This window comes from Trachypithecus francoisi, unplaced genomic scaffold, assembly GCF_009764315.1.
Source record: "Trachypithecus francoisi isolate TF-2019V2 unplaced genomic scaffold, Tfra_2.0 Lachesis_group2, whole genome shotgun sequence".
NCBI lineage: Eukaryota > Metazoa > Chordata > Mammalia > Primates > Cercopithecidae > Trachypithecus > Trachypithecus francoisi.
The window spans coordinates 101054090-101068312 of record NW_022681465.1 but is presented as its reverse complement, the minus strand read 5'-3'; the positions used below and the strand labels follow the sequence as shown (position 1 = coordinate 101068312).

Sequence of the window (14223 nt, the reverse complement as noted above, 5' to 3'; positions counted from 1 at the left end):
ATTAGTCTTATCTGTTCTTGGACTTCATATACATGAATTTGAAAAAAAATTTTGGAGACAGGATCTCACTCTGCCTCCCAGGCTGGAGTGCAGTGGTGCAATCACAGCTTACTGTAGCCTCAGCCTGGGCTCAAGAGTGATCCTCCTATCTCAGCTTCCCAAATGATGGGACCACAGGTGCATGCCACCATGACTGGGTAATTTTTGTATTTTTTTAGAGATGGGGTCTTGCCACATGGCCCAGACTGATCTTGAACTCCTGAGCTCAAGCAATCTGCCCACCTTGGCCTCCCAAAGTGCTGGGATTACAGGTGTGAGCTGCTGTGCCCTCTGGACTTCATATAAATGAAATGAATACAGTATGAACTCTGTCTGCCTTCTTTCACTTAATATGTTTTTGAGATTCTTCTAAATGTAATGGTAATTTCATTTTTTACTGCTTATTATTCCATTATGAATACATGACAATTGACTTATCCATTCTCTTATTGATGGACATTTGGGTTGTTTCTAGTTTTTTTTTGCTATTACGAATACATATTCTTGTGCAAGTCTTTTTGTAAACACATGCTTCATATTGGGTAAATACCTAGGAGTGAAAATGCTGGGTCGCAGGATGCATGTATTACTTAATTTTAGCAGTGAGTTCCAGTTGCTCCACGTCCTCACCACTTCACTGAACTGAGCACTTACGATCTGTGTAGTTTATTCTATGATTTTTGTTTGTTTGTTTTTTGAGACAGAGTATTGCTCTCTTGCCAGGCTGGAGTGCAGTGACGCCACCTCGGCTCACTGCAACCTCTGACTCCCTGGTTCAAGCGATTCTCCTGCCCTCAGCCTCCTGAGTAGCTGGGATTATAGGCACGCACCACCACGCCCAGCTAATTTTTTTCTTTTTTTCTTTTTGAGATGGAGTGTCACTCTGTTGCCCAGGCTGGAGTGCAATGGCATGATCTCGGCTCCTGCAACCTCCACCTCCCGGATTCAAGCGATTCTCCTGTCTCAGCCTGCTGAGTAGCTGGGATTACAGGTACGAGCCACCAGGCCTGGCTAAGTTTTGTATTTTTTTTTTTCAAGTAGAGACGGGGTTTCATCATGTTGGTCAGGATGGTCTCGAACTCCTGACCTCATGATCCACCCACCTTGGCCTCTCAAAGTGCTGGGATTATAGGCGTGAGCCACTGCACCCGGCCCAGCTAATTTTTTTGTATTTTTTGTAGAGACAGGGTTTCACCATGTTGGGCAGGATGGTCTCAATCTCCTGACATCGTGATCCGCCCACCTCAGCCTCCCAAAGTGCTGGGATTACAGGCATGAGCCACCACGCCCAGGCCATTTATTCTATGTTAAAAACACCTTAATAAAAATATCAGGAAAGAAAATATGTAACAGAATGGTGTTTCTATATGCACTGCATATGACCATCTTTGAACATCTGTGTCAGAAATGTGCTATGGATACAAGGAATAAGACTGAAAAAGGGCCGGGTATGGTGGCTCACGCCTGTAATCCCAGCATTTTGGGAGGCTGAGGCAGGCCGACTGCCTGAGGATAGGAGTTCCAGACCAGCCTGGCCAACACGGTGTCTCTAAAAATACAAAATTAGCTGGGCATGGTGAGCACGTGCCTGTAGTCCCAGCTACTGGGGAGACTGAGACAGGAGAATCAGTTCAACCTGGGAGGTGGAGGTTGCAATGAGCAGAGATCGCACCACTGCATTCCAGCCTGTGTGACAGAGCAAGACTGTCTTTATTTATTTATTATTATTATTTTTTTTGAGACGGAGTCTCGCTCTGTCGCCCAGGCTGGAGTGCAGTGGCGCGATCTAGGCTCACTGCAAGCTCCGTCTCCCGGGTTTACGCCATTCTCCTGCCTCAGCCTCCCGAGTAGCTGGGACTACAGGCGCCCGCCATCTCGCCCGGCTAATTTTTTGTATTTTTTTAGTAGAGACGGGGTTTCACCGTGTTAGCCAGGATGGTCTCGATCTCCTGACCTCATGATCCACCCGTCTCGGCCTCCCAAAGTGCTGGGATTACAGGCTTGAGCCACCGCGCCCGGCCAAGACTGTCTTTAAAAAAAAAAAAAAAAAATTGGTAAATTACCATTTTAATTAAATTAAATAATTAATTTACCAGAAAATTTTCCTTCTGGAAAATCACTCTAAAATGAAATGAACTTTAGTGGCTTTATAACTGAGCTCAGCCATCTAAATATAATCTTCCTATATATTTAATTTGCTACTAATTAAGGCCGTAAGAAATGTTTCTCTTTCCATTTTAAGACATCTAACATTGCTGGCAGGAAGGTAAGCTGTTACAATCTCTTTTTTTTTTTTTTTTTTTTTTGAGACGGAGTCTCGTTCTGCCGCCCAGGCTGGAGTGCAGTGGCCGGCTCTCAGCTCACTGCAAGCTCCGCCTCCCGGGTTCACGCCATTCTCCTGTCTCAGCCTCCCGAGTAGCTGGGACTACAGGCGCCCGCCTCGTCGCCCGGCTAGTTTTTTGTATTTTTTAGTAGAGACGGGGTTTCACCATGTTAGCCAGGATGGTCTCGATCTCCTGACCTCGTGATCCGCCCGTCTCGGCCTCCCAAAGTGCTGGGATTACAGGCTTGAGCCACCGCGCCCGGCCAGCTGTTACAATCTCAATGGAGTAAAATTTAGTAATATTTTTCAAATTTATAAATGTTCCAAACCCTTTGACTCTGAAATTCCGCTTGTAGGAACTTACCCTACATATTTATTTGCACACATGCAAAATGTCTGCATAAGGCTATTCATATTAGTATTGTCTAGAATAGCAAAAGATTAGAACCAATCTTAAAAAAAAAAATCCATCAATGGAGTTATTAGGCAGCTAAAAAAAGAATGCTTTTTACTGTTTTAATTATGGAATAATTTCTAAGTGAAAAATAATCACACATTTTTTCTTGTGTATGCATATAATATCTGGAAAGATAGTCTAGAAACTGACAAGAATGGTCGTTTCTAGAGAGGAGAGCTGTGTATGTGAGTGAAAGAAGTGGAAGTCTTTATGCCATTTACTCTTCTGAACTTTGGGCCATGTGACTATTAACTAGTAAAAACACACATCTCTGCATTACTATAGTAGACATTTTAGGGGAGAATCATAATCTAAAGTAAAACCAGGATCCTTTGGTTAGAGATATCGAATTATGTAGCTTAATTTTCTGATGAAATTAGAAAAGTTTAAAATTTGATCAGTTATTTCTGTTTTTTTAGAGATGGGGATCTCTCTATGTTGCTCAGGCTGGTCTCGAACCCCTGGGCTTGGGTGATCCTCCTGTCTCAGCTTCCCAAAGTGCTGGGATTATAGGTGTAAGCCACTGTGCCGGGCCTTGATCAGTTATCACGTTAAAGAAACAATAAATGTATATTATAAAAGATGTAAAATTTATTCTAAGTCTACATCATGAGCTCCCAAATTGGTAATAATAGAAAACCATGGTTGGAGAGAAAGGGAAGGAAGATAAATTAATGGTGTGGTATATAACCACCATCACCTTTCTTGGGGCAAATGAAGTATTAGACAGGCTTCTGGGCCAGGTGCAGTGGCTCATGCCTACAATCCTAATACTTTGGGAAGAAGAGGTGAGAGGATCACTTGAGCCGAGGAGTTCCGAGACTTGCAAGGGCAACATGTTGCAACCCTGTCTCTACAAACAAATAATAAATTAGCTGGGCATGGTAGTGTGCACCTGCAGTCCTACCTACTGGAGAGGCTGAGGTGGGAGGATTGCTTGAGCTCAGGAGTTCAAGGCTGCAGTGAGCTATGATCATGTCATTGAACTCCAGCCTGGGCAACAGAGTGAGACCTTGTCTCTGAAAAAAAAAAATCCAAACTCCCCTCCCTCAAAACAGGCTTCTATTTTGGGTATTATTTTTAACTTATTTATACATTAAACATCTAATTAATCTCTTGAGATGCTGATTTATAGAAAAAAAGAGACAAGTTAATGATGGCTACCTTTGAAGTCAGGCTTAAAATAGTAACAATTCTTTGACTTTATTTAGCCTTTTTCAACTTACAGTGCATTTCCACATACATTATACTTTTTGTTCCCAAATCCTGTGCAGATTTGAGCAGGTTTTATTTAGTTTATGTATGAGGAAAAAAAAAAAAGATATCTCAGAGAGGCTGATTTGCCTAAAGTTGCATGAATTTTTTTTTTTTTTTTTGAGATAAGATCTTCCTGTGTCACCCAGGTTAGAGAGCAGTGGTGCCATCATGACTCATTGCAGCCTTGGCCTCCTAGGCTCAAGCAATCCTCCTGCCTCAGCCTCCCCAAGAGGTGTGTGCCACCATGTCCCAGCTAATTTTTAAAAATTTCTGTAGAGATGGAATCTTGCTATGTTGCTCAGGCTGTTCTCAAACTCCTGGGCTCAAGCTATCCTTTCCCTTTAGCCTCCCAAAGTGCCATGATTTCAGGCATGAGACACTGCACCTGGCCTAGTTGCATGATTTGCATGAGCTGAAACACAGTACCCTGGTACTTTCAGTATTAGAGTTTCCATACTTTTTTTTTTTTTTTTGAGACGGAGTCTCGCTCTGTCGCCCAGGCTGGAGTGCAGTGGCCGGATCTCAGCTCACTGCAAACTCTGCCTCCCGGGTTCACGCCATTCTCCTGCCTCAGCCTCCCGAGTAGCTGGGACTACAGGCGGCCGCCACCTCGCCCGGCTAGTTTTTTGTATTTTTTAGTAGAGACGGGGTTTCACCGTGTTAGCCAGGATGGTCTCGATCTCCTGACCTCGTGATCCACCCGTCTCGGCCTCCCAAAGTGCTGGGATTACAGGCTTGAGCCACCGCGCCCGGCCGAGTTTCCATACTTTCTAATTGTACCTCCCTAACCTTCAGCCCCTGCTCTCTCTCTCACTCTAATATCTCACAATCAATTTTTTTTTGCTGTTTATATGTCTTCTAAGGGAAATGACAATTTTAACTTTGGTGTAATATTTACTGCACCTATCTACTTAAATTTTTCTAATGTACAAAAATTGCATTAAAACATCAATATGCAATTATTTTCCCACCACTCAAAAATTTTAATATGTATTGAAGATTTTGGCAAAAAATATGCAAAAGACAAGGAATATAAAAATAACTTACAACAAATTTCTAAAATCCCTCATATATTAAAATTGGTAAGACAAAAATATGATTTATAATACATGTTTGCCATTGTGCTATATATATAAGAAAATAGTACTCATACTAAATTCAACCTACTTATCAAAATCCTTAATATAAGAATGAAAATATTCAGATGGTTATAAATAGACAGGTATTAAAAAGTTTCTTTTGGACAACATTCTTTGGTGCTGCTAAAACTGCATGTTATTATCTATCATATCTAGTTATAACTGGAAATGAAAAAAATATAAATTGGATATGACTATAGAAAGTAGTTATAGGGTATTTTGATATCATGGTGCTCAAATGTTTATGGCCAAGTTTTACTTATTAAATTTTGAAATAACTACCTATTCTTTGGTATTTCTTACATATGTTCCAGAAATTAGAAAAAAGTTACCTCCATAGGCAGAGAATTCAACTGTGAGTTGACAATTATTTACGATTGTCTTAACTGGCTGTTTCACAATATTATGGAGCTAAGAAAGGATGAAAGCTTACCACTGCTTGGATACCAGCTTGATAAGCAGCTTGGAATGTCAAATATATAACAAGAAATGAAATATTCTACTTTAAAGGAACATGGTAAGTAAATGAATAACATGGACACAACTTAGTATACGTTCTTTAACCTAATAAATTATTCATTTGCAAATATTACCAAAAGTAAAAAAAATTTATTTTATAGAGTGGTTGGTTTTTGTAATACATCAAAAAATGTGATGTTATACACTTCCCTATTCTCACTGCTTATCTCATATCAGTGGTTGAAGTTTCTCCCAAATAATTTAGTTTACATTTAAAGTGGCAATACAGATTTTACTTAATGGACTTAAGTTATAATTAGAAACCAGTTTTATATACAGAAAATCCATAAATATAGAACTTTTATTCCTATTTTATCCTTAGGCTATGCAAAAAATGGACTAAAAATTTTTAATTTGGGTCTTTGTAATAAACATGTAAATACATATTTACAATGGAGATACTTCCTGATAGAAAGTAAACAGAAGTAATTTTGGTCTTCACTAGAATCCATCATATCTATTTTTGAAGATGATGTAATACATCATGTTTACTCAAAATTTGATTCCTTTTATACACATAATTTAAATAATTACTCCACGTGTGCCATAATGCTTCATCTTGTATTTAAATTTCCTTTAAGAAAGATTCCTTGATCCAGTAGTAGGGAACTCTGTTTCTATACAGTTAATGTGAAATTTTATCCTTCTGGCAATGTCACAAATACTGAGTCATTTAATCTTCATTGTTCATACTCCAGGGGTAATTCTTGAGTTATCTCACATGATGTAAGTACCATCTTTGCAGTATTTCATGGACTCCATTTGTTTTGTCATAGCCAGAACATCATGAAATCCAGTACTTAGGCCAGACATATGTTGAAAGTATGCCTCCTTTTCCACTTGAATTGTTAAATTGTTTACTCCAGCATCTTTAAGTATTCCTGTAACCTGTTATAAAAATCCAGACATTTCGAAGCATTTAGAGTAATGCATTTAGTACACATGTCTTAATATGCTGTACATTGTTGATACGGGTTGAGTATCTTTAATCTGAAAATACGAAATCTGAGATGCTCTAAAATCTGAAACTTTTTGAGTGCCAAGATGGTGCTAAAAGGAAATGCTCATTGGAGCATTTTGGATTTGGATTTTCAGATGAGGGATGCTCAACTGGTAAGTGTAAGGCGAGTATTAAAAAAAAAAATCCCAAATCGAAAACACTTCTGGTTCCAAGCATTTTAGATAAGGAATATTAAACCTGTGTCACATTTTTAAAATAGTTACAGGCCGGGCACAGTGGCCCAGGAAGACTGAGGCAGGAGGATCGCTTGAGCCCAGGAGTTTGAGACCAGCCTGGGCAACACAGTGAGATCTTGTCTCTAAAATGAATGAGTAAACAAACAAACAAACAAACAGTTACACTAGTCCAAGATAAATCTCTTCAAAGTAATGTTCATCATTTAGTTAGTTAAAATATTAGACTCTTTTAGGTCAGTAAATTACTGATTTGACATTCACAGCAGAAAAGGAAAACAACCATTGTTTCCAATTTGGCACATCTAGAATAGGGCTTTTAGTTCTGACCTCTATCTCCAAACACAGCATATACCCTGCCAAATTATTACTAATTTAGGAGTATATTTATAATAACTTATTTTTTGATAATCTACTGGGAACCAAGATGAACCAAATTCATAAATGAATTTTTTTACATTAACTAAAGCTTATCCTCTAAACACAAAACTTCATTTATTTTAGCAATTTTAGATATAAAACAAATCTAGACGTAAAAAGTAAGTGATATTATCGTTACAGAGTTGGAAGATTAGGCCGGGAATGATGGCTCGCCTGTAAACCCAGCACTTTGGGAGGTCGAGGCGGGCGGATCACCTGAGGTCAGGAGTTTGAGACTAGACTGGCCAACATGGTGAAACCCCGTCTCTACCAAAAATACAAAAAAAAAAAAAAAAAAAAAATAGGCGGGCATCGTGACGGGTGCCTATAATCCTAGCGACTTGGGAGGCTGAGGTAGGGAGAACTGCTTGAACCCAGGAGGTGGAGGTTGCAGTGGGCTGAGATCATGCCACTGCACTCCAGCCTGGGCAACACAGTGAGACCCTGTCTCAAAAAAAAAAAAAGAGTTGGAAGATTGATATTTTTGAATAGTAAATGACTACTGAGCCATATAACTTATGAGGTGTACAATTTAGGGTATGATCTACCTCAACTGAAATTACTTTAAAAACAAAATATTTTACCTGCTGTACTATTCTTTGTTCTAGCACATCAGATGTCACCTGTATATGAATCGTTCCTGCCACAATACTAGCAGAATGACGCCAAAAATGAGGGTCTCGGTATGATATTAATCCTTCAATTTTCTGTATCTGTCAAATAAAAGATGTGATATAAACGGTCATACAGGCTACTTTACACAACACAATGGAGATGCTTTCTGACAGAAAGTAAACACACAGGTTCCTTGGTCCAGGATCACTATTAAGCTCATTAAAAAAACAAAACAGAACAAGCAAAAAACCAGCCATAATGAGGAGAAGCCAGAAGCAGGAAGGAATAGGCAAGGGGAAATTAGCTTAAAGTAAAGGTGCCTAAAATATTCTGATCTATTTCTGGAGGCTACAGATGTTTGGGGGAAAAAGATATCTCACCTAGGAATGATGCTAGTATGGCAGCTCTGAGTTGGAAGGCAAATGGGTCTTACAGGTATCTTTATTTTGTTTGTTTTTGTTTTTTTTTTTGAGACGGAGTCTTGCTCTGTTGCCAGGCTGGAGTGCAGTGGCACCGTCTTGGCTCACTGCAACCTCTGCCTCCCGGGTTCAAGCAATTCTCCTGTCTCAGCCTCCCAAGTAGCTGGGCCTATAGGCGCACGCCACCACGTCTGGCTAATTTTTTTTTTTTTTTTTGTATTTTAGTAGATATGGGGTTTCACCATGATGCCCAGGCTGGTCTCGAACTCATGAGTTCAGGCAATCCGCCCACCTCGGCCTCTCAAAGTGCTAAGATTATAGGCGTGAGCCACCGTGCCCAGCTGTTACAGCTATCTTTATACCTAAAATGGGCTCTTATCAACAGCAGTACCCTTATTTTCACTAATACAGCACAATTCTGCCTATTCTAACCATTACCTAGACACATTCAATGAACTACAAGGTCTCATTTACACGGATACATTCATATGCACATTATTTGTTATAGAGAGATAACATGTTCAAAAGATATCCTCAATGTTCAACAACAGAGGATTGGTTAAATAAATTATTGACTACCCATATAATGTAATACTGCAGTCGTTAACGATGTATTAGAATATTAATCAACATGACATAATTAAGTGGGAAGAAAATTTATAAAACACTACAAAAGCTTTTTATAGAATGGGAAGGAAACAAAAAGTGTTTCTTTTTGTTTCCTGGCAAAATTCCTGGCAAAATTATGTGCCTTTTTTTTCCTTTTTTGCACTTTTCTGTATTTTGAAGTTTTCTGTAAAGGGCATATATATATATATATATATATATATATATATATATACACACACATTATTTATATATATATACTTATTATATTATATATATATTTTTAAGACAGTCTCACTCTGTCGCCCAGGCTGGAGTGCAGTGGTGCGATCTCCGCTCACTGCAACCTCTGCCTCCTGGGTTCAAGCTATTCTTCTGCCTCAGCCTCCTGAATAGCTGGGACTACAGGCACGCACCACCACACCCAGCTAATTTTTGTATTTTTTTTAGTTTTAGTCGAGATGGGGTTTCACCATACCGACCAGGCTGGTCTCAAACGCCTGATCTTGTGATTCGCCTGCCTCGCCTCCCAAAGTGCTGGGATTACAGGTGTGAGCCACCACACCCGGCCTGCAACAGACATATGTTATTATTGAAATAAAAAATACTTTAGGCCAGGCATGGTGGCTCATGCCCATAATCCTGCACTTTGAAAGGCTGAGGCTTGAGCTCAGGATTTCAAGACCAGCCTGGGCAACATGGAGAAACCCCAGCTCTATTTAAAAACAAAACAAAACAAACCAACAACAACTTTAAAAAACCCCATATGTACTACTATCTACTAATTATGAGGTGAGAGAAACTTTACTAATTTCATTTATGAAAACAATGGGTTAAGATGATAGAACTTAAATATTCAAGATGCCATCTTTTCATCAGCAGATCCCAATTCTTTAATATGATGTAGAAAACCACAAGGTGAAAGACAGTCTATTTTATATTTGTTTATTTCTAGGAATTGCTGGTTTATATTCTCATCTTATTTTTCTACATGACTTTTTTTCCTTTGAGACAGAGTCTTGCTCTGTTGCCCAGGTTGGAGTACCATGGTGTGATTTTTGGCTCACTGCAACCTCTGCCTCCTGGGTTCAAGCGATTATCATGCTTCAGTCACTAAGGTAGCTGGGATTACTGGTGTGCGCTACTACTACACCCAGCTAATTTTTTTTTGAGATGGAGTCTCACTCTGTCGCCCAGGCTGGAGTGCAGTGGCGCTATCTCAGCTCAATGCAAGCTCCGCCTCCCGGGTTTGTGCCATTCTCCTGCCTCAGCCTCCTGAGTAGCTGGGACTACAAGCACCCACCACCACGCCTGGCTAATTTTTCATATTTTTTTAGTACAGATGGGGTTTCACCGTGTTAGCCAGTATGGTCTCAATCTCCTGACCTTGTGATCCACCTACCTCGGCCTCCCAAAGTGCTGGGATTACAGGCATGAGCCACCGCGCCCGGCCTAATTTTTTTTTTTTTTTTTTTTTGTGGGGGAGGACAGAGTCTCGCTCTGTTGCCCAGGCTGGAGTGCAATGGCATGATCTCAGCTCACTGCAACCTCCACCTACTGGGTTCAAGCCATTCTCCTGCCTCAGCCTCCCAAGTAGCTTGGATTACAGGTGCCTGCCACCATGCTTGGCTAATTTTTTGTATTTTTAGTAGAGATGGGGTTTCACCATGTTAGCCAGGATGGTCTCGATCTCCTGACCTCATGATCTGCCTGCCTCAGCCTCTCAAAGTGCTGGGATTACAGGTGTAAGCTACTGCACCTGACCCTAATTTTCATATTTTTAGTAGAGATGGGCTTTCACCATGTTGGCCAGGCTGACCTTGAACTCCTGGCCTCAAGTGATCTGCCCACCTCAGCCTCCCAAAGTGCTGGATTACAGGCATGAGCCACCATGCCCAGCTAAGATTGTCTTTTTCTTGACTTCAAGTATTATGCACAGTAAGCCTTTGCCTGTTTATATGTGCTGCAAATGTTTTTTCCTGGTCTGCCTTTTGTGTTTTATATTTGTTAATGAAATCTTCCACCAACTGGCAATTTTCAACTGGTCAAATTTGCAAATTTTATCCTCCCTTTTCAGCTTCTGGTTTCAAGTATATTAAAAAGGCTTTCCCTATCTTTGTGATTATAAACTTATTTTTCTGGCCAGGCGTGGTGGCTCACACCTCTAATCCCAGCACTTCGGGAGGCCGAGGTGGGTGGATAGCTTGAGGTCAGGAGTTCAAGACCAGCCTTGCCAACATGGCGAAACCCGTCTGTACTAAAATACAAAAATTAGCTGGGTGTGGTAGGCCTGTAATCCCAGCAACTTGGGAGGCTGAGGCAGGAGAATCGCTTGAACCTGGGAGGTGGAGGTTGCAGTGAGCTGGGATCGCGCCCCTCCACTCTAGCCTGACAACAGAGCAAGACTCTGTTTCCAAAAACAAACAAAAATATTTTTCTGTTTAGTAGTTTCATAATTTGTCATTTACATATTTAATCCACTGGAAATGTATTTTTATGTAATATGGCATAGAGATAATAGCTTTTTTTTCCCCACCAAGTAGAGAAGTAATTAACCGAAAGTTGGTTATTTATGTCAACTATTTCTCCCCAGTGATCTAAAATACCATCTTTGCTATATACTGAATTCCATAAACTCCTGTGTCTGTTTCTGGACAACCTATTATTTTTATTTCTTCTTTTATGCTATATACCATAATTCTTCATTTATTTTCAGTTTTTATTATTTCTTCTTTTACAGACAACCTATTATTACTATTGTTACTTTTTTTTTTGTTTTTTTTTTGCGCTGCCCAGGAAACAATCCCAGGTCACAAGAATGGGAACTTATTATTTTTTTAAAAGTTGATTTATGTCTTTATTCTTGTGCAAGGACCAAACTATTTAGTTTTGTCACTTAATTCTGTTACTTTATAATTACAAAGTAGGATCCTATTAATTAATTCTGTATGTTTTCTTAGTCTCAAGCACTAACTCTTCCAAGTAAGTTCCAAATAATTTTAGAACATCACAAACCATAAACAAAAATATCCAATGAAGGCAACTAAATTGAAATCTAAATAAAATAAAATCAACATCATTATAATAAAGAGTCTTCTCATCCAAGAAAATCTCATCCATCTATTCAGTCATTGTTTTATGTCCTTTAAATAAAACTGTATTTTTCTCATTTATACCTTGCATATTTCTTGTCAGGTCAACTTATTAAATTTTAAATGCTACTTTATATTTCTTTTTTGGCCTCTTTTTGTTTTGTTTTATTATTTATTTGGTTGTCTGTTTTATTTCCAGCAAAGACTTCAAAAATGTGATTTTCAAGGAAGAAAGTAGTGAAGAAATTACATACAGTACCTTTTCTAAAGCAATATGTAGTTCTTTTTCATATTCTGGTGGCAATCTCAGGAGTAGAACCTGGCAGGCATCTTTAATCAGTGGAACAACACTGAGAAATATTAATATAGCAATAAAAAGAGAACAGAGCGGGTCAGCGATGAACCATCCAAACTGCTCTATAAGAATTGTGGATACAATCACACCAATGCTGCCAAGTGTATCTGCCAAAACATGTAGAAATACACCTACAAATAAAATATACAAGGACATTAAAAATTAAGGCACATCTAATTTAGTTTTTTAATACATTCTACCAATATTACTGGATACCTACAGTGCACCACATACTTTGCTACTGGCTAGTACTTCAAAATGCCTAAAACATAATCACTGCCCTCAAGGAATTTATAATACAGTGGTAAAAATATAAGGACATGGGCACTCATGACACAGCGTGCTGAATTTTATGGTGTACTTTGCCTGGAAAGGCTTCCCAAAAATCATACTTGAGGCAAGTTTTGACATTACCCAAATTACTTATATTAAGCAATCAGAATAAACAATTCATCATAATAAATGATTAGTACTTCCTCCATTTTTTTTATAGTGCAATAAAAATTTCTAAAAGAGGAGTAAGAATTTCCTTTTTGTAGCGAGGGTTCATAATAGCACACTGTGTTTACCTTGCAACTAATATCTATTCAGCTGTTACTATGAAAAGGACTCTATAATTATAATCATTTAAACACTAACATTTAAGAACAAATATATTTTCATTTTCTGTTTTTTTTTTTTTTTGGATACAGAGTCTCACTCTGTTGCCCAGGCTGGCGTAAAGTGGTGTAATCTCGGCTCACTGCAACCTCCACCTCCCAGGTTCAAGGGATTTTCATGCCTCAGCCTCCTGAGTAGCTGAGACTGACTACAGGCCCCTGCCACCACACCCAGCTGTTTTGTATTTTTAGTAGAGACACGGTTTCGCCACGTTGGAGGGACAGGTCTTGAACTCCCGACCTCAGGTGATCTGCCTACCTCGGCCTCCCAAAGTGCTAGGATTACAGATGTGAGCCACTGTGCCTGGCCTCATTTTCTTTTTAAAAAAATTTCTGTGACGGCCGGGCATGGTGGCTCACACCTGTAATCCCAGCACTTTGGGAGGCTGAGATGGGCGGATCACCTGAGGTCAGGAGTTTGAGACTAGCTTGATCAACATGGAGAAAACCCATCTCTACTAAAAAAAAAACCAAAAAAAAAAACAAAAAAAACAAAATTAGCCGGGTGTGGTAGTGCATGCCTATAATCCCAGCTACTCAGGAGGCTGAGGCAGGAGAATCACTTGAACCCAGGAGGCGGAGGTTGTGGTGAGCCGCGATTGTGCCATTGCACTCCAGCTTTGCAACAAGAGCAAAACTCCATCTCAAAAGAAAAAAAAAAATTTTCTGTGACATCAGAATTCCTGCTATATTTTTATTTTCATTTTAAATTTTTTTCTGTGTTCTACAGCAAGATTCATTTTCATTAAAATTTTTAAAATTTTATTGTGGTAAAAACAATTAAGAAAATTTTAAGGGGCACAAAACATTATCAATGACTTTAGGTACAATGTTGTACAGCAGATCTCTAGAATTTGTTCGTCTTGCCATTAATACTTTATACCTGTGGGTTAGTGACCTCCATTTCCCCCTCATCCTAGCCACCATCAATCTATCCTTTGGTTCTATGAATTTCATTCCATGTAAGTGGAAGCATGCAGTATCTATCTTTCCATGACTGGCTTATTTCACTTGGCATAATGTCCTTAAAGTTCATCTATGATGTCACATATTATAGAACTTATTTATTTATTTTTTAAAATTAGATGCCATGCTAATCTTTGCTGTACTCTTCTAATTTTAGTATATG

General features: G+C 39.2%; 1 protein-coding gene across 1 annotated transcript in view; it reads right to left on the bottom strand.

Annotated features, from left to right (window-relative positions):
* Window positions 1-5038: 5038 nt before the first annotated feature.
* The window catches only part of SLC30A5 (solute carrier family 30 member 5), a 40364-nt gene continuing 31179 nt past the window's right edge, over window positions 5039-14223 (bottom strand). Inside the window, exons 14-16 of the mRNA XM_033179754.1 lie at window positions 12340-12566; window positions 7933-8061; window positions 5039-6622 (exon numbers count right to left, since the gene is read on the bottom strand). Of these exons, the coding sequence (XP_033035645.1) occupies window positions 6452-6622; window positions 7933-8061; window positions 12340-12566 (527 nt within the window). The 3' untranslated portion in view covers window positions 5039-6451. The remainder of the gene's footprint in view (window positions 6623-7932; window positions 8062-12339; window positions 12567-14223) is intronic.